Raw genomic sequence first — 19027 nt, 5'->3', positions numbered from 1 at the left:
CATCAACAGGCGGCAGCATAAAAATCAGAGGAAATTTGGAGATTTTTAAACAGCAGCTGGATAGCCATCTGACGAAGGGGCCGATTCTGTGAAGGCTCAAGGGGGTGGCAGGTGACAGGGGATGAGCGATAGGGTTAGAACCATAGAATCATAGAGCTGGAAGGGACCTCCTGGGTCATCTAGTCCAACCCCCTGCACTAGGTAGGACACTCACAACCCGATAGGGGGTTGGACTAGATGACCCAGGAGGTCCCTTCCCACTCTAAGATTCTGTGTTTCTATGAAACGAGAAGGAATGTCGTTGTAGGAAATCAAAAGGAAACAAACATATTCAGATCTGCTTGTTCCTTTTTCGGAAGGCAAGAGCCTGCGAAATGTTTATGAAAGTTTATGATCCAAAAAAACTTTACTGCAGAGAAAACCTTTCAGTTTTCGTGGCTTTTTAAATCCCACACGGAATCGCGCATGGCTGGGACGTTCGACCTTCATCAAGGGAGAGCAAAAGAAATCACGAAATCCATTCCTTGCCACGTGCTTGAATCAAGGCATCCGAGGGGCCAAAAGAAAGAGGAGTCACCGCAGGGAGAGAAGTAGCTGAGGAAGATTCCCAACCGAATGCCTGCCTGTGCCAGCCAAGGCCCTGCGGCTCTCCGCCTGAGGGGCACGATCCGAAGAAGGGGGTAAGGCCTGGGGGAAAAGTGCAAGGAGGCATCCAAAGCAGCACAAGGTTGCAAAATCCTCATTGAGAGAGAGAGAGAGAGAGGGGGTGTAGAGGAGCATTAGGGTTTCCAAACAACAACTGATCTATCATATCCCCCAGAGGAAATGGGCGAGTGGGAGGGTAGATGCAGGTCCCTTGCTGCCACAAATCCAGTCCACCCCGTAGGACTGCTAGTTCCCCCTGGCCACCAGGAGAGGATAGGGGGTAGGGTTCCCGCCAGGAGGCTTGGGGGGGTGGTCCAGAAAAGACAGGGACCTCTGTTGAACACAATGCCACAGAGTCTATCTCCCCCCAAAGCCGCCATCTTTGCAAGGGAACTGATCTCTGCTCTCGGGAGCTGAGCTGCAATTTTGGGGGATCTCCACGTCCCACCCGGAGCCTGGCGTCCCGGCTTCCCAGACTTCTCCAGGACTTTCCCAGCCTTGAGTTGCCCATCCTATAAACACCCCTATACTGTGCCCTCCGTGTAATGGTGAGAATCAGCTCTCTATCTAGGCTCCCACACCCCCGTGTATGTTGTCGGCCCCTCACCCCCGGGCCGCTTTCCCCCACGTGGGCAAGATTCCTGGGAATCTCTCCACGTCTGGCCCGAAGCTGCCCAAGCCGGTCCAGTTTGTCAACAAGCAGGGCCACGCCCCCCTCCGGGAGCCCTGGCCAATGGGAGCCCCGGCCTGGAAATTGGGAAAGACAGGTGCTGCCTCTCTGTCACCTGCAGGCCAGAAGGTATAAAAGAGACCCGGGGTAACTGCCCGGCTGCTAGAGATTTTGCGTGTGAGGCTGGCAGAGGCTCCGCTCTGCCAACCGGGGCAAACAAAAGGTTTATCGGAGCGATAACAAGGCGCTCTCTCCGTCCGGAACATGAGGCCCACCTGCTGGTAAAAGCCCAAAGAGACGTCCTCAAGGGCGGGGAAGTTCAGGCGCTGGAACATGCGTGGCGGCTGGTAAAGTTGGCAAGCCTGGACAAGTAAGTGAACTGGTTTTTCGTCTCTCTGCCGGGCGTCGGTCTTTTCTTGCTTCCAATAGATGCCAGGTGGGCGAGAGCTGGCGGAGAGATTGGTCCACGCATGCCTCTTCTGCCCGTCTGTGGAAATTTCAGCAGCAGCTCTGCTCTTGAGCGGCAACACGGCTCAAATTTTAAAAAGGGGCCGAGCAAACGCATGGGTTTGGCTGTCCGGGCTAGTTCTGGAGTTTCTTCCTCCTAGATGACCTTCCGTTTGCAGGTCGGCCGTCTCCCAGGCCTGATTTCACCCCTGGGTTGTTGGACACTCATCCACACGCTCGCTGTCGTTTGGTGGCCCGGGGTGCTGCCCGTTTCCTCCGGCCTCGGTTCCCCATCCTGTAAAATGGGCGTCCCGCGATTGGCACTGAACAATCTCACTATGTTTTTGGAACGGGGGCTTGCCAGCCGGCGCTGGCGTTTTGGGGCCGACCCAAGATGCTGCCTTGCCTTTTCTTGCTATGGAAGATGTCCGCTGGCCAAGCGTACCTGCGGGAAACCCAACGGAATCTTCCCAAAGGATCCCGCTTCCGAAAGGAAACAGTCCGGCTGCCACCGAGGACTTCTTTCACTCCTTGTGGCGAAAGTTGCAGGATTTGGGATTACAGTTTGGTTTCCCAAGGGAGTCGTGTGGGCCAGGGGTAGTCAACCTGTGGTCCTCCAGATGTCCATGGACTACAATTCCCATGAGTCCCTGCCAGCGAACGCTGGCAGGGGCTCATGGGAATTGGAGTCCATGGACATCTGGAGGACCACAGGTTGACTACCCCTGGTGCGGGCGACAGAGAGGGGAAATATTGGAAAGATAAAACCGGCGAAGGCACCCTTCCAGAAGAAGGGGGTGGAATTTGAGTACCAGGCCTGTCTCTCTCTGTCTGGCTTTGAGCGTACAGGGAGGCGAACCCTCCAAGATCCCCCGGAGCAGGAGGTGTTTCTTAGGCTCCACCTTCCGCCTCTCGGAAATCAACATCCTGCCACTTGCTCATCTAATCGTCCTAAGCGCACCAATTTTGTGACATCAGGAGCAAAGCGGATGTTGACGGAGCAGGCCCACTCGGAGGCAGGGCTGGTAAACAACAGGCTCCCCGGGAGGGAAAGGAGCCGGAGAGGAGCTAATGAGGAGAGCTGTGCCGGGGATTAGGGAGAGAGAGCTGTCGGGACAAGGGAGGGACTGGAGCAAGGATTTCACGCCTCTGTGCAGGTCCGGCAGGCCACGGTTATGTCCGTACTGGTTGGCGGACAGGCAAAGCGGTTGCCCTCCTCTCTGCGTATGAGGCGGCTATGCTTAAATGCTGATATTAAATACGCCCCGAACTGTGCACTGCTGAAGCAAAATGAAAAATAAGAACACTGTGGGAGCCCAAAGGGCCAGAACACAGAGGAGGCTTCCTGCCGCCTCTCTGCATGAGCTGCTGCTCTTGTCTTGTGCTCGCCCCGCAAGGAATTTTGCCTTGTCTCTGCGTAGGTTGTGATGGCAAGACCCGGCCACTCCTGATGGCAGAGGATAAGCCTGCCCTCAAGACAGGCTGCCCGTTGTGTCTCTGGCTGAGTCACTGCGATCCTCACGAGCCGCTGAAGCAAGGCCAGAGCAGTGACTCAGGCAGGAGTTTGCTTCTCAGTCTTAGGCCAGTTAACATATTTTCGGGCTGCAAGAGAGGAGGGTGACTCCAACTTTAATTCCGCCCTCAGATCCTCTAGCTTTTGGGCATTTAGACGGGACTGAGTGGCAAAGCGTAAGCCCATTTCATGCTCGTGGGCTGGTAAGGACCCCCACCAGAGAGCGCATAAACCAACAGTCCATGTGGTCCAAGCGAGCACCGAGCCGGCTGCCTGCTTTAGTTCCCAGCGTGGCCAGGATGGGACCGCAGGCAGGAAGGCTGCTGTGACAGCCCTCCTCAGTGGAGCATCCAGCACCAGGCAGGCTGCTGGGAGTTTCTCTCCATCCCTGGGGATGACGCAGCCTTGGAGTGCGCTGGCATTTTCCGGAGCAAGCTGGTCTCCAGAACAGGCCTGGCAAGTTCCTGGGAGAGCACAGAAAACAAATCTTTCCCCGTGCTGTAAACACTGCGGCTGTATTTCACAGGACCTGCCTGGCAAACATGCGAATCCAGCAGGAGGCAGGTTGGGAAAAGACCCGCCCCTGACAAGAAATATAAACAGGGAGTCGGCCCAGCCTTCCTGCCTTCCAGGCCTTGAGGGGAAGTGTTTGTTGGGTTTCGGGTTCAGGGTGTCAGACCTGGAATGGGGATCAATCCTAGAACAGTCATGCCATCTCTGCTAAGCCCGCCTTGCAGGGAGGTTGTTGGGGGGAAAGCAGGGGATGATGTGGCAGCTCCAAAGCTGGCGAGATTTGTCCCATGGAAGGGCCAGCTTGTCGCCAGATTTCCCCAGGTTTTCAGTTGTGGGTCGGTGGAAACGCATCACTCCGTCCTGCATTTCTGTAATTTCCCCCCCATACACACACACACACACATCGCCCTTTGCTTTTAACATAAACTCCCCTCAAAGCCTCACAGTGTTAGGCAAACCGGTTGACAGGCAACTCGGCAAATAGGAAAACACACTATAAAAGTAAAACTTGTAGAGCCATAAAAGGGGTGTGTGGGTGGGGGGGGGGAAGGGGGTAAATATTAAATCAGATCACCTGGCAGTGCTGAAGAGTAGGAAAGTAACCCTTGTTGGAGGGAAGAGGAGCTATGATGAAGCTCCTACAACCTATGCCCCCCCCAAACCTGCAGGCACCCCTTGTGTGCCCCTTATTTGTGCTGCTTTTGGAAGCATTGGCTATTTTCTCCCAGCTCCCATGTCCTTGGGAAGCAGGCTCCTTCAGCGTGCTCCAAAAGGGCTTCCGAGCCACAGAATTATCTTCAAGGGTTTCCCTTTTTAGATGAGCTTTCCGAACTCCTCGGGCAAATGACAGAAGAGAGAGGGCTGATAAATAAAACCCACTGAGGTCAACGGACACTCATTCCCGGGGCAGTATTGCAATCACGGAATTGGAGAATATACGCGGCACCAACTCGGGTCCAGATAAGAGCGGAAAATGTGCTCTATTAATGAAGAGAAGAGAGAAATCTTCTGGAGGGGCTCGACCCGCATTTATTGGCCAGGAGGTCTGCCAAGGGGGAATTCAGAGCAGTGCTGGAAACAGCAGCAGGAGTTTCCTCTTGCAGGGAGCATCTTGCCATGTCACGGGGGCGAGGCAGAAAGGTGCATCCCCCTTGGCACAAAGAGTGGCAGAAGGGGGAAAGCCGGGGAGAGTTATCTGGGAGGGATCGCAGCCAGCTGCCCTGCAAAAGACCGCTTGGCAATCTATTCGCCTTGCCCTGACCACCCTCATGCTGCCTCTCTCACATCCCGGACAACATCACAACTCACTGCTCCTTCCAGAGGGACCCAGAGACAAGGAGGGAGCCGTCCCCCCCACCAAACAGGCTTCCTTTCACCCATCAACTCAGTCCCCCCTGCCGCACAAAGGCAGAGAGAGAGGGAGAGGGAGGGAGAGACGAAGTTTGAAGAAAGCTTGCTAAGCAAACAACCTCTGCCAAGTCAACAGGGTCAGGTGTTGGGAGGTGGCCCTTCATAGCTCCTGGTTCAGATGCACCGAAAGAGGAGTTACCGCCGCAGGGATATTGGTAGATATTGGTGTGATTCTGGGAGATCTCCAGGTCCCAGTGGGAGGCCGGCAAACTGAGTCAGGGTGTTCCTCTGAAATGAACTGGCGTCTGCAGGACGGCCGATCATTGGACAAGCCTTTGCTTCGGGCGAGGGAGCCAAACAAGACGCGGGCTTCCCGAGAGCCGCCATCTCGCTTTCGATCTGAGCCAGCCACCCGCGTCCCTCGATTGCTGACCATCCTGGTGGCGTTCGGGCCTCCTCCCCGAGGACAAAAGCCCCGCTCGGAGAGACCCTCGGCCCACTAGGCTAGGCCAACGGCTCCCGGGCGGAATGAGTTAAGAGCCAAGAGCCAGCCCAGCTCTTTTGCCGCTGAATGCATTTGTTTGTCTGTCGTAGGCGTCGGTCCCGTCACCACTACCTCCTCAACCCTAGCGAGATCCCTTAGTGGGTTTCATGGAGACGGCCGCCCTCCTCTCTTCCCGCCTGAGGAGAAACACCGGCTGGGGTATGTGTTCCTTTTTGACCTTTTTCGCTTCTGCCTCTGCTCTGCTCTGCTCTTCTCTCCCCCCTGCTCAGGTGTTGAGGAGCTAGTGATGACGGGCGTTGGTGGAGGGAAAAGAGGCCTGTGTCGGGTGGGCGTGAAAATTAAGGTGGTGGACGCCAACGAGAAGGTTGCATGTATTGTCCGGATCCCCAGGGACCACCCTCTGGCCAAGCCCTGCTTGAGATGACGCCACCTACAAATGCAGAGACAGGACTTTGGCAGTTTCCCCCCCGTACTTTAAAAACAACACCGCTTTTAGTGCTTTTCAGGCACCTGCCCAAATATTGCATTTTAGCCAGGCTGTTAATGGACGGGTTCCCATTTTTGGCATGTCTGTGCTGTTTTTATGGTTGCTTCTAGCTTCGTTGCTGTTTAAAGCGTATTATTTTAAACCGCATGCTGTTTTTATGCCCCTGTCTTGTTTCTATGTTTTTTTTCTTTTCTGATCATGTTTGTGTGGATGCTTCTGCAGTTTTATTTGCACTCTGCAAAGTTGCAATGAGAAACGGAACGTGGGGGAAGCATTGCAGAAAAATCTGGATAAAGCAGTTTTGTGTGGTTAGGAAAATTCAGAGTTCACGAGCCACATGGCAGCCACGTCCCCTAAACCTGTTCCAGCAATGGCCCTTCCTTACCCCTGCCAGGGCAGGGCACTTTTTATTTTTTAAAAATCCCACACTATAATATTGTTAAAACCATATAACCCAAAAAGTTGCCAAGATATATATCCTAAATTAATACAAAAAGAAACAGGGTAGAAAAACCGGAAGTCTGCTCCCCTTTTCTATCTTGGTTCTTGCAGGTGGACCTCAGTTGACCCGAGAAAGGTGTTTATTTCCTCTGCCCTTAAGCAAGGTGGCCTCCCTAGGACATTGGCTAATTCCGTCTCAACTGATAAGGAATGCTAAATGGAAATCCCACCAGGGGCCTTCAGGGATGGCGACGAGTGAAAAAAATAATCCTTGCAAGGCTTAAATAAGCTTGCTCATCAGCGACAGAATTCTGGGCCTTGGAATGACACACCTGATCCGAGAGTAGGAGGCCTTGCCTGCACACAAGCCGACGGCATTACATACGACTGTCCTGCAAGGCAGGCTAGTTTGAGGGCCCTGTCTAAGAAGAAGAGTTGGTTCTTATACTGCTTTTTTTCACTACCTGAAGGAGTCTCGAAGCGGTTTATGATTGCCTTCCCTTCCTCTCCCCCCAACAGACAGAGGTAGGTGTGGCTGAGAGAGCTCTGAGGGAGCTGTTTACCCACCCTGAGCAGCATTGGAAGAGCGGGCTAGAAAAACAAAGTATATTGTTCATATTCTTGAACCCCGGGCGTTTTCGGACCGGCAGCTCTCTCCCTTGCCTGCGACGACACCCCCGTTCGCCTGACGCGCCTCCTTCAGTGCTGCTTCTTTTTGTCTTTGCAGATTCCGTCATGTCCTGCATCACCCAAATATGGCAAACGGAAGTGCCCGAATCTCCCCCCATGAGCCCCGTGAGCCCCATCCCCGCCGCCCCGGGTGAGATCCCAATCCCCCTCAGCCCGATCGTGATCACCTCGCCGGCGGTCAGCTCTCCGGCAGAAGGGAGGCCCAGGGTGTGTTCCCCGATCCGGTCTCCGGTGGACGGCAAGCTGCGGCTCGGCTCTCCCACGGACAAGCCCACCTCCCCGATCGAGTGCTCCATCTGCTTCAACACCTACGACAACCTCTTCAAGACGCCCAAGGTGCTGGAGTGCCAACACACCTTCTGCCTGGAATGCCTGGCCCGCCTGACCGCCGCGCTGCCCGCCAACCGCGTGGAGGACCAGCTGCCGTGCCCTTTCTGCCGGCAGCTCACCGAAATCCCGCTCGAAGGGCCGCCGGGGCTGCGGACGAGTAAGGAGCTCCTGGCCACCCTGCCGCCGGAACTCCAGCGGGAGAAGGTCATCTGGATGGAAGGCACCAAGCTGTGCTGCAGGCAGTCTTCCGACCCGGAGAACCCCGACTGCATCAGCATCGACGTGAGCCTCAGCAAACCGGACGTCCCGGAGCTGCCGCCCGACACCTTCATGGGGCGGCTGTCGCGGTGTGCCATGTGCGACGACTGGAAGCGCATCGTCCTCCTGTCGGCGCTGATCATCATCCTTTTCTGCATCATCCTCTGGCCGGTTCAGTGCGTCCTGAAAACGGGCAACCTCCGGTGCTTCACTCGGACTTACACGATGACCAAGCCGTACATCCCATATCACCCGCCCACCACCATGGCCCCGACAACGACGGCGGCTTCCTTGGACCCTCTGTGGTGACCCGGGGAGACAAAGCTCTCTAGGGGGCTGCCAGAACTCTACCCTGTTCCCATGGGACACTTTTTGGGGGTTATTACTTGAAGTATTCTCGCTGCTTGTTATGCACACTTAGCAGTTTTGCAAGCCGTCGCTAGACTCAGCCTCGGCCGGTGCCCCGCGGACCCGCTATTTATTGATGTCTTTAATGCCAAGGGCCACCTGGAACACGTGGTGGGGAGGCAGCCTGCAAGGGGTTCGGGGAGGGGGGCTCTTTAGGATACCCGCCGAAGCCCCCGGCCAGCCGCGATCGCTCGGAATCCCGTACGAAATCCTAAGCAGTCCGTGGAATCATGTACGGCGTTGTGCCTTCACGTTCTCGCAGTGACAAATAAAAATCCAAAGGAGCTTTGTGCCCAAGGCTGACTTCGCGGTGCGAAAACCTCCTTGTTTAATTCTGCATGAAGAGGAGCTATTTAATTTTATACGTGATATTAAAAACATTTCAGTTTTATAGATCTAGGCGTGTGTGGTCATATACCAAGAGGACTCGTGCTTGGCTGCCTTCCTTCCTCCGTTCCCTTGCAAGTCTCTGAGAGGGACAATATTTAATGGAGGGGAGGGATAAAGCGGGGGATTTTTGCAGGAAAAAGAGGAGAAAGTGGGAGGATGCAGCGGAGGGAGGCAGGAAATCGGCTTGTAATTTTTTTCCCACCCCACTGACATCCTGCTTTTCTTCCAAAGCAGCTTACGTGGTTCTCCTTGCCTCCGTTTTACCGCAACATCTCTGTAAGGTCAGTACGGCGAAGTGCGTGAAAGAGACCCGGTCCCTCTGCAAGCTAACACAGGAGAGAGGGGATTCGAACCAGGGGCTCTTGGGTCCTAGTCCAACACTGTAATGGTCACACATCACACTGGATTGTTGCCCTGCATTTTCCCAGTATATGAAACATTTCCACGTGGTCGTGAGCAGGATATGGCAGGAATCACCCGGAAGACAAGAAAGCGACCACAAAGAATTAAGCGCAGGGGACAAGAGAACACCCCAGTTCCGGGAGGAAGGAAAGAGATAGCAAGAGGGCAGGGATGTGGGGTTCTGAATTAGCCCCAAACTGGTGGCTGAAACAGCCAAGGGCCCCGAGTGCAAAACTCTGTATTCAAGGAGGGAGATTTTTTGTTCCTCACTTTTCACTGCCTGAAAGAGTGGCTGACAATCCCCTTAGCTTCCTCCCCCCTCAACAGACCCCCTGTGAGGCAGGTGAGGCTGAGAGAGCTCTGAGAGAACTGGGACTGGCCCAAGGTCACCAGCTGGCCTCCTGGGTCTCCAGTTCACATTCACCTTCCCTTCCCTCCCCAGTTTGGTGTAGTGGTTAGGAGTGCGGACTTCTAATCTGGCATGCCGGGTTCGATTCTGTGCTCCTCCACATGCAGCCAGCTGGGTGACCTTGGGCTCACCACGGCACTGATAAAGCTGTTCTGACCGGGCAGTGATATCAGGGCTCTCTCAGCCTCACCCACCCCACAGGGTGTCTGTTGTGGGGAGAGGAAAGGGAAGGCGACTGTAAGCCGCTTTGAGCCTCCTTTGGGTAGAGAAAAGCGGCATATAAAAACCAACTCTTCTTCTTCTTCTTCCTCGCAACAGGGGCTGAGAGAGCTCTGAGAGAACTGAAACTGGCTCTATGATTGTGACCCTCCAGCCGGGACTCATTTCCCCCAGGTCCTTGTGCCGATGGACAAAAAGAGAGACACAACCATTCAATTGTTATTATTTTTATATTAAAAACACACACACACACACACGTTGGAGAGGAGGTGGGGACGTTCCGTGGTGGTCATCCAGAGGCACTTGCAGGCAAGAAGGCAAAACAGTCCGGGTCTTTCCTGAATAAGTTAAGCTGGGGGGTGGGGGGTGCCCCCCTCCGCAAGGTGATGCCCCCCTCCCCAAAGAGGGGCTCCTGGGGTTTCCTGTGCTGGATTCAAGGCGCTTCGGGCAGGAAGGAACAGCGCGGCGGTGAGGGGGCGGCGGCAGCAGCAATGGCGAGAGAGGGAAGTGGAGGTGGGTGACCCTCCTTTCAGTCCTGGGGAGAAGGAAGGAGGAGGAGGAGGCAGTGCTGTGAAGAGAACCACGGCCTGAGAACCACGCTGCCCGTCTAGGTAGACAAGACTGACTTGGCGGGGCTGAGGGCCGGAGTCCCGATGGGGCAGCTTCCTGAGTTCGTGCCACAGGCATACACTTGCAGCCTAGCCCGCCTCGCAGGACCGTTGTGAGGCTAAAACGGAGGAGAGCGGAACGCTGCCGTGGGAAACCCGGATTCAGCAAGGCCTCCCCTTATTGGTAGCTAAGCCCGGGGCACAGTCCACAGTCACATCCGGGCCCCAAAAATCGGGCCCCAGATTATGTATGCATCCATCCCCCCAAAATGCAGTCGGAAGCTTCCAGCACTGAACCAGAAAGGCCCTGCTGGATCAGGCCAGGGGCCCCTCCAGTCTCTCACAGGGGCCAACCAGCTCCTCTGCGGGGCCACCAAGAGGCACAGAGGCGACGAAGAACCCCAGAAGGGCCCTGCCGGATGCCTACCTGCTGGCCCTCCCCGTGCATGCGCGTCTCCAGCTGCTATCGGCCAGAGCTGCTCCTCTCGACAGCCTTCGGGGTTTTGATATTGAGGTTCTCATAGACGGAGGACGATTCATCTTCAGCCCTGGGGAGACAAAGTTGCCCTGAGTGCGAGTCCTGACGGGGCCCAAGCCAACAGGAAAGCAGCATTGCTCTGGACCGGTCTGCTCCCCCCACCCCCCACCCCCCACCCCCCACCCCTTCCTCTGTCTAGGAAAGAGCCACTTACCCGGGTGAAGGGGACCGGGGGTTCTCTGTCGGAAGGTATCTGATATTCAAGTATTCGCGCTCTTTCCACGTATTCTTCTGTAACGAGATGGAGGGAAGCGTTCCATTTGGTCTCCCCAAAGTGTGTTTTCCCCCTCCTCAATCTGGCTTTGTGTCTCAAATCGGCTCACATTCGCCTTCCCCTCCTCTCCCCGCAACAGACACCCTGCAAGGTAGGTAAGGCTGAGAGAGCTCTGAGAGAACTGGGACTGGCCCAGGATCATCCACCTGGCCTCACATGTCTCAAATTAGTTCACACTTGCCTTCCCTTCCGCTCCCCACAACAGACTCCCTGTGAGATAGGTGAGGCTGAGAGAGCTTTGAGAGAACTGGCACTGTGATCTCTGTAATTCCAGGGGATCCCCCAGCCCCCCCCCCCCCCGGGAGGTTGGCATCCCTACCCCAAGCCCTTCCATGGCCCCTGGGACCACCGGCTACCTGCTCCTCCTCGAGCCGCTTCTGTTCGGTGGCAATATACTGCCGCACGGCCATGTAGACGAACTTATACTGCGCTTCGGTCTGCACCATTCCGGACCGCTGCCTCCGCACCATCTGGATCGTCTTGGGGATGTCTATGTCGCAATTCAAGCCTGAGCGAGGGGGAAGGGTCACGGGTGCGAGAGAGGACACGTGACCCACAAGCCAACAAGCAGAATTTCTCGCCCCCCTCCCCAGTTCAACCTGGAGAGCCCCCTCGTTCTTTCTTTGTTTGTTCGTACTGGTTTCATTTATTATCCCGAATGAAAATTCTGCTTCTACGGAACGTGGGGTTGCTCCCGTGGACCCCTTGACTGACCCCCACCAATTCAATATCCTGCCCCTGCAGCAGCCCACCGATGGCCTAGCTCTTTCCCAGCATGCATCACGCCCGACATGTCAGAGCTTCTCTTCCGCCCGAGAAGACGCAAAGGGGAGCTCCCAGCCGTACCTTGCCTGTGAATCGTGTCCATTAAGATGTCAACCACTATGATGGTGCCGGTCCGTCCGATCCCAGCGCTGGGGGAGAAGAGAAAAACGGGAGGGCTTCTTGAGTTATGTGGGTCTCCCAAGGCCACCCCACAGCCTTCCAAGAAAGGGGGGGGAGCCAGGTGGGTCTAACGCCCAGCAGGGCCTCTGGTTGACCTTGGGGACGTTTAGAATCTACTCAAGTTCTGCAGAGCCTGCAAAACGGCACTCTTCCCCCAGGCCAGAAGAAGCAAATAAAATCACAGGGGCCTCCCCTCCTTCCTTCTCCGGAATAAAACCCCATCACTGAATACTAAAAGCACAGAGAAGCAGTGGGCAAATCGCAGCGTTCGGCGTATTTATAGTTCCACTGCCTTTATTGTCTCTTAAAATGATTTTATCACTTTGTTAAACTGTCCGCAGAGAATAAACACATAAGAATAAATAAGACACAGTTTTGGCACCGCAGCACAAGGGTCTCCACTGTGGGACGCTGGGCCACACCACCTTAAGCAGCGCGCCCCCACCCCGGCCGCTCACCTGCAGTGCACGACGATCGGGCCGGTATCGGCAAAGCTTTCCTGGGCTCGGTTGACTTGGTCCAGAAAGTGCAGGACTCCTCCTGGCTCGTTGGGAACCCCGTGGTCTGGCCAGCTGAAGAACTGAAAATGCTTGATCCGTCTGGCTCGCTCCTCCTGCCGTTGATTGACAGACAGACAGACAGACAGACAGAGATTGTGGCTTGTATTTATCATTTATTTTCACCTTTCTCACTGGGACTCCATTGCCCCGAAAGCACCAAGAGCACAGAACTCCCCTGCCCCTGACAGAGTGTTTCATCTACGCCTGGTGGCAAAAGCCATAGATGGCCCTCTGCTCCCGATGTTGATCGCAGGGCTTCACCCTTGTGTTGGCACACGGCAGCTTCTTAACCACTGAGTTGCACTTCCAACAGAGGCTGCACCCTGGACAGAGAGAGAGGGAGAGAAACTGCAAGCCTCACCCTGTCCGTCCGAATAACCTCCAGGTCCCGGATGTGGTAACCCTGGACTTCCTGTTCCCCGATATTTCTCACGGTGATACAGCCGTACTCCTTGGAGCAGTGCTTATCTGGCCAGTAGTGGAAGCACTTATTCTGCAGGGAGGGAGAGAGAGAGAGAGACAAGTCTGTTGGAAAGAAGGACGGCGGCTCCTGGTGTAGCGTGGTGACATTCCCCCCCCCCCCCCGCCACTGGGTACTTAATGCGAATTCCGGTAATGCATGGCCATTGTTTATGGGGTCAGTCTGGAGGGACCTCTTATTGCAAAGACACACCCGAAAACAGGTTAAATTCCCATGTAGGCATTTCTGATGGATAATTACTGAAAATATTGGAAGACAGGAAGGGGAACACCCCCAAAATGATTTTAAAAGTGCTCAAAAACGAGAGAGAGAGAGAGAGAGAGACAGAGAGACAGAGACAGAGAGAGACAGAGAGAGACAGAGAGACAGAGAGAGAGAGACAGAGAGAGACAGAGAGACAGAGAGAGACAGAGAGAGACAGAGAGACAGAGAGAGAGAGAGAGACAGAGACAGAGAGACAGAGAACAGGGCCCATCAAAAATGTGGTTTCAAATGCAGAGTGGGATGCAGTAAGAAATTTGCATCCTGATATCCAGTTGCTCTCATTGTCCGTAATGACCTAAACAACTGAAGGAACCCCCCCCTCTCTCTCTCTCTCACACACACACACACACACACACACGCGAGAGTGTTAATAGGAGATTACTGGCTGGGGTTGGGCTCCCTTTCAAGTTCTCATTTAGAGAGGCCATCCAGGCTCCTCGTGAGCTAATTACAACCCACTTGCTCCTCCTGACCCTGGGAGAAGACAAGCGCGCTGGCGGGCTCTCCAAACCGAAAAGGTCGCTCGCTGCCCAACACTTCTGACAGAGGGGGGCTGCCCCCGTCACCCGCTCACCCTCCACGCTGACACCGGGGCGTCTGGGGGCAGGAACACACCACCACCTTCCAACTCATGCCCTCCTCCCGAAAGCCCTGCGATGCAGGCGTCATGCTTGCCATTTTTAAAAAAATCTTTCGGACGTGGAGGGGCTTTGTTTGTACACAAAGTTGCCAACTCGGGAGGATCATCCGTTCGAGACCGAAGGTGCTCGAAAGGGATCTCGCAAAGCACTGGTTCAAATCCACTCTCCCCAAGACGCCGCACTCAACCCCAAAGAGCTCAGACTGAGGACAGGGCAGATCTGTCCGTTCGACTCTCCGTCCTGGCGTGAGTCTCAGGAGAGGGTGTGGGGCGCCTTCCAGGCCCAAATGCTCCCTCCTGTTCCCTCTGCCCTCACGTGTGGTCCCCGCAGACGTCCAGACTTGCAATGAAGCAAGATTTACGCTCTTCCCTGCCAACCTTTATTTCCTACTTACTCCTGTTGTGGGGGAAAGCACAGCAGCGATATTATGTGGTTCAGGCACAGCCGCAAACAATGCCATGAATCCAAAAACACTTCCATTAGGAAACCACATGCAAGAGGAGGGAGGGCCTTTTCTGGGGAGGGCCGGGGAAGGCCGTCCTGGCCCTCTCTTGGGGGAATGAGCTCCCAGGAGAGGATCTGGGCCCTGCCAGAGCTGAAAGGATTCCACGGGGCCTGCAAATGAAAGTTCTTCCACCAAGGAAACAACACTGACCACAAGAGCCCCCCGAAGCCCCTTCCACCACCAACTGCGCCCAGCAGAAGCTCAGAACGACTCCTGATCCAGCAATACCCTCCAGAAAATGAACCACAGATATGCAGTTAACAATAATGTTAGAAATGTTATAAGTTCATAATTGGGCTTGCTGTGTATTCCACTATGGATCTTCACCGTAAACCGCCCTGAGCCGGAAGGTAGGGCAGTATATGAATGTAATATAGAAATAAAATAAAAATAATTTTCTTAAATAAAACATTATGATGTCTTTGAATGCCATACTAGAGAAATTCCCTGCATGTAGAAAACCAGCACACCAGGGAGAAAGGCTTAGCACAGCCTTCATTATGACCCATCGGGGCTCTCTCACATCATGGCCTTCTGCCGATTCTTCTCCGCCGCTGCCTCCTCTGAAGGAGGCAGGGAGAGAGATTTCAGGCAGTGTTGAAAAGGAAGAGGGATACGGAGAGTCAGCCCTTGAAAGGAACGTACTGCAAGAGCCCCCATTCCGCCTGCAGAGGCAATGCAGCCCCTCCACAGAGCTGATTCGTAGCTACGCGATGAGGTCTCCAAAAACAGCTCAGGTTTGCAGAGGCAATGCCATGTCAGGGAACGGCCTGGGCAGTCGGCCCACACATGCACATAGCAACAGAGAGAAACGTGGCATTAAACCTGGTTTGGACTACCGTTTTCCCATAGGGCGAAGATGCAAAATAAGCATAAGGAAAACAGGTTAAACCACTCGGGTGAGAAAGACGACAAAATACCCCACAGCGTTATTTGACGGCGGCAACGAGGCAGTGATCCTGTTTGACGACGTCCAGTTCGTCAAAGGTTGCCGAATGAGCCGGACGGCACCCGCGTGGGACCGCCAGGCGCAGAAAGTCAGGGAAGCCAACCGCCAGCGGCGCTCACCCTCCCGCGCTCCACCTCCCTGGTCGTCATGACGATGACGTGCGCGTTTTCTTGGTGCACCATGGCCCAGAAGTCATTCACTGTGGTCTGCAGGCACCCCTGAGTGGCGATGTAGACCTTGCTGTACTCAGCACTCCTCCCGTCTTCGAGAATATTCTGGAACGGAAGGCGGGAAAAGAAAAGGAACCCTGAGTCCCACGAGAGAAATAGATTCAGCACCTGGCTCGCCGATCTATCCGATGAGACGTCGGCCGGAGGACGATTCCGTTCCGGAAACTCGGTGAGTTGGTCCGGCCACACGCACGGCGCCATCTTCAAGCCGGCCGGCCGGCAACTAAATGGCACAATCTCGTTTTGATGCATCGACCCCAGCCACTCACCGTCTCCAGCCGTCAGCATCCGTGCAATGCCTCCTGAGCCCCCCTGGTCACTACAGTCCCTGCTTTCTGAGATCAGATGGGGGGCAGCCTGGGACAGGGCCTTCTCAGCTGTGGCACCAAAGCCCTGGAAGTCTCTCCCTAGAGAGATTTGTCTGTCCCCTTCTGTTGTTGTCTTCCTCTTCTTTGTTTTGTGATCCTTCCTTCCTACACAATCTTTTAGCTCTTTAATGTTGGATGTGGACATTAACTCCTTTGAATTGTTTTACTGATGGGAGAGGCTTGGGTGAGGTCTGATTGTTAATGTTTTGTAAGCAGGAGGTTTTTCTCAAAGAGAGCTGAAGCTTTTTACTCCCTGGAGGAGTCTCAAAGCAGCTCACCCTTCCTCTCCCCAAAACAGGTAGGTGAGGCTGAGAGGACACTGACTGGCCCTGGGTCTCCTCGATCAGGTGGCACGTGGAGGAGGAGTGGGGGATCAAGCCTGGTTCTCTCGATCAGAGGCCACCGGTCTTAAACTTACAGTTCCTGTTAGAGCTGTTCTCACAGAGCAGTTCTCTTAGAGCTCTCTCAACCCCACCTGCCTCACAGGGCGCCTGCTGTGGGGAGAGGAAGGGAAGCCACTTTGAGACTCCTTCAGGTTGGGAAAAGTGGGGCATTTATTCATTTATTTATTCAGCTCTCTAGCCCGCTCCTTTCTGAAACCAGCTCTTCTTTTTCTGCACCAAGCTGGCCCTTGCGTACAGTTTAAATCATCAGCCACATTGGTAGTCTTCATAAAATAAGAAAGGTGGGATTTAAATTTTGTAACTGAAGAAAGAAACACCTAAACCCCAGCGCGGGTGCCCTGTCGTGGCAGCAAAGGGCCCGCAAAACCACCTTGGGGTGCCCTTCCCTGGAAAAGCCACCTTGGTCCAGAAGCCTGTTCTCCGCCGCGCAATGCCCCAGCTGATTAACCCGTCAATTAATGCTGTGAGCCACGTCCTTCCACGCCAGGGCTGGGGGCCTGTGCTTGCCTTAAACGCTCCCTTCCTGCCCGGCCGGGCCAGGGCTTTTATTAGGCCGTAAGCCTGCAGGCTCGGCCTTGTTAACTCGGAGGCAGCTCCTGGCACACGTAGCGGAGCCCCGTAAGAGTAACGGGCGATAAACTCCCCGCCATTAGCCGGCCAGATTTATCGCCCGATCGGAGGCCGCCCCTTTCGATGGCCCAGAGGCGGCTTTCGGGTACTGAATTTGCAGCAAAGCGGTTTCATTGCTTGCTTCTTGCATCTGGATCGAGGGCGAGGGTGTTCAGAACCATCCAAACCAGGGGTGGCCAAACTGTGACCCTCCAGAGGTCCACGAATGACAATTCCCATGAGCCCCTGCCAGCATAATGTTGGTAGAGGCTCATGGGATCTGTAGTCCACAGAACCCCTCCACTGCAATGCCTCGGGGTTCGAATCCCCCACGGACATCCTGTTCCCTCGCCTGCACGTCGTCAGGAGGAAGAGACAGTCTCTACCCATGCGCAGAGGTCGAATCTGGCTCTGAAGACCGCCTCCCAGCCCGGGCTGAACCCACTTCCTGTAAGCCCAACCGTGGGCTGCGATTAAGCCCCGCCTCTTCCTCCCCCCTCAGGGACACGCCTCCTCTGCTTACCTTAATATAATTGGCATTGATGTAATCGGCGCCGGGGACACTTCCGTCCACGTCTCGGAGAGCCACCCGCGTGGTGTCAACTAGGACGACAGAGAAATTCAATGGTGTGGGAGGGGACAGAACGACACGAACGACCTTTCAGCAGCATCCCAGCCCGATAAGATCAGGGGCACATCTAATTCCGTATCCTGTTTTCAAGAGACAGCTGCTTCTGGGATGCTAGCAAAGATGGCAGGGTGGTGGCGGCTGTCCTTAATTACGGGCTCCCTAGCAGCTGGTATTTACAGGCATACTACTCCTGAACACGGAAGCTCCAACCGGTTCCTCTGAAGGGCCAGCAACAGGGCAGAGAAGCCGAGGCCTTCCTAAGAACATCAGAAGAGCCCTGCTGGATGAAACCAGGGAGGGCCCATCTAGTCCAGCCTCCTGTCTCACGCAGGGGCCAACCGGATCCTCTGAAGGGCCAACAACCGAGGATCAATTTCAGTCTAAGTCAGCTTTACGTAGGTGTTCAAGTCCCGCCTGCTGGCTACGGACAATCCCGCTCAGCTCCGGGTGTTGATTTCATCATCAGCCCGCCTTAAAATCTGCCTTCACGGCCTTGAGGACTAGAGACATGTTTTTTTTTTTTAAACTGATGTGAAAGAACTCAAGACGCTGCCTTCTACCAAACGCTGGATTTGCAGAAAAATGCACATTGCCATATTCATAACTTCCCTTTCTGTTCACATTTGTATTGTATCCTCAGTCCACATTATAGAAATTGGAACCAGGGGCCAAAAAGAGTATTGAGCCATCGTTCAACACCCATTCCCCCATTTTTGAGCATTTCTCCTTACATGGCAGGATATTTTTGTAGCGATTCTTCCCTTTGTTTTCCACCCGCTGCCCTTCTTTTCGGGGATAGAGGAGTTTACATTCCTGTTGCTGCAGCATCTGTGGAGAGAATTTTAAGTATATTCTCAGCTTTTCCCATCACTCAGTGCTCAGAATAGTTCGCGTCCTTCCTAACCCCAACCACCCTGCAAGGTAGATCAACAAGGTTGCCGTATAGTGACACATTTGCACCTGGGACTTCAGGTTTCACAAATCTGAATCCATTTGTCACAACGGCTTGAAGGAATCAAAGCTAAGGAAGAACGTCGCGGAAACGAATGAAAAATGAGAGTAAACTACGATTTGAGACGTTTAGCCTATTAGGAAACAATACGGATCCATTTCAATTCTGGCAGTTTCCTGATTGGGTATAAGAACATCGGAAGAGCCCACAAGGTAGCAAAGCAGATGAAGAAGAAACGGTGGGGAGGAAGGAAGTGGAACCCTCTCTCTACCTCAAACTCTTCCCAGAAGCCTTGCTTGGACTTCTCGCTTTGGTCGGCCATTTTGTTCAGCTCCTTCACTCGGTTGTCAATGTTAGCTGCGTTGATCCGTGTGGTGTTGAACGGCTGAAA

At 54.4% G+C, this 19027-nt stretch overlaps 2 protein-coding genes across 6 annotated transcripts in view; one reads left to right on the top strand and one right to left on the bottom strand.

Moving 5' to 3' along the window:
• Positions 1-290: 290 nt before the first annotated feature.
• Positions 291-8650, top strand: RNF223 (ring finger protein 223). Of its 3 annotated transcripts, none has more exons than XM_077312216.1 (3): positions 291-680; positions 5733-5841; positions 7299-8650. In XM_077312216.1, the coding sequence occupies exons 2-3, from the start codon at positions 5790-5792 to the stop codon at positions 8156-8158; spliced, it is 912 nt and encodes a 303-aa protein (XP_077168331.1). In that variant the 5' UTR covers positions 291-680; positions 5733-5789; the 3' UTR covers positions 8159-8650. The 3 variants fall into 3 exon arrangements, with proteins under 3 accessions (XP_077168331.1, XP_077168330.1, XP_077168332.1); XM_077312215.1 differs by having other exon boundaries at positions 291-1685; XM_077312217.1 differs by lacking the exon at positions 5733-5841 and having other exon boundaries at positions 291-1685.
• Positions 8651-9888: 1238 nt separating this feature from the next.
• LOC143824411 (tyrosine-protein phosphatase non-receptor type 11-like) overlaps positions 9889-19027 on the bottom strand; it is a 28176-nt gene continuing 19037 nt past the window's right edge. For all 3 annotated transcript variants that reach the window (XM_077311676.1, XM_077311675.1, XM_077311677.1), the window contains exons 6-16: positions 18908-19021; positions 18416-18512; positions 17577-17656; positions 15562-15717; positions 12964-13095; positions 12501-12655; positions 11944-12011; positions 11454-11605; positions 10978-11054; positions 10713-10833; positions 9889-10212 (exon numbers count right to left, since the gene is read on the bottom strand). In XM_077311676.1, the coding sequence (XP_077167791.1) occupies positions 10749-10833; positions 10978-11054; positions 11454-11605; positions 11944-12011; positions 12501-12655; positions 12964-13095; positions 15562-15717; positions 17577-17656; positions 18416-18512; positions 18908-19021 (1116 nt within the window). In that variant the 3' untranslated portion in view covers positions 9889-10212; positions 10713-10748. The remainder of the gene's footprint in view (positions 10213-10712; positions 10834-10977; positions 11055-11453; positions 11606-11943; positions 12012-12500; positions 12656-12963; positions 13096-15561; positions 15718-17576; positions 17657-18415; positions 18513-18907; positions 19022-19027) is intronic.

Source organism: Paroedura picta, chromosome 15, assembly GCF_049243985.1.
Source record: "Paroedura picta isolate Pp20150507F chromosome 15, Ppicta_v3.0, whole genome shotgun sequence".
In the NCBI taxonomy this organism is placed as follows: Eukaryota; Metazoa; Chordata; class Lepidosauria; order Squamata; family Gekkonidae; genus Paroedura; species Paroedura picta.
The sequence above is the reverse complement of the archived record's forward strand: the minus strand, read 5'-3'. Positions and strand labels throughout refer to the sequence as shown.

Coding starts and splice junctions, on each gene's coding strand:
- RNF223 (XM_077312216.1), top strand. CDS start 5,790: ATGGAGACGGCCGCCCTCCTCTCTTCCCGCCTGAGGAGAAACACCGGC. Junction 5,842..7,298: donor GAGGAGAAACACCGGCTGGG/GTATGTGTTCCT, acceptor TTGTCTTTGCAG/ATTCCGTCATGTCCTGCATC.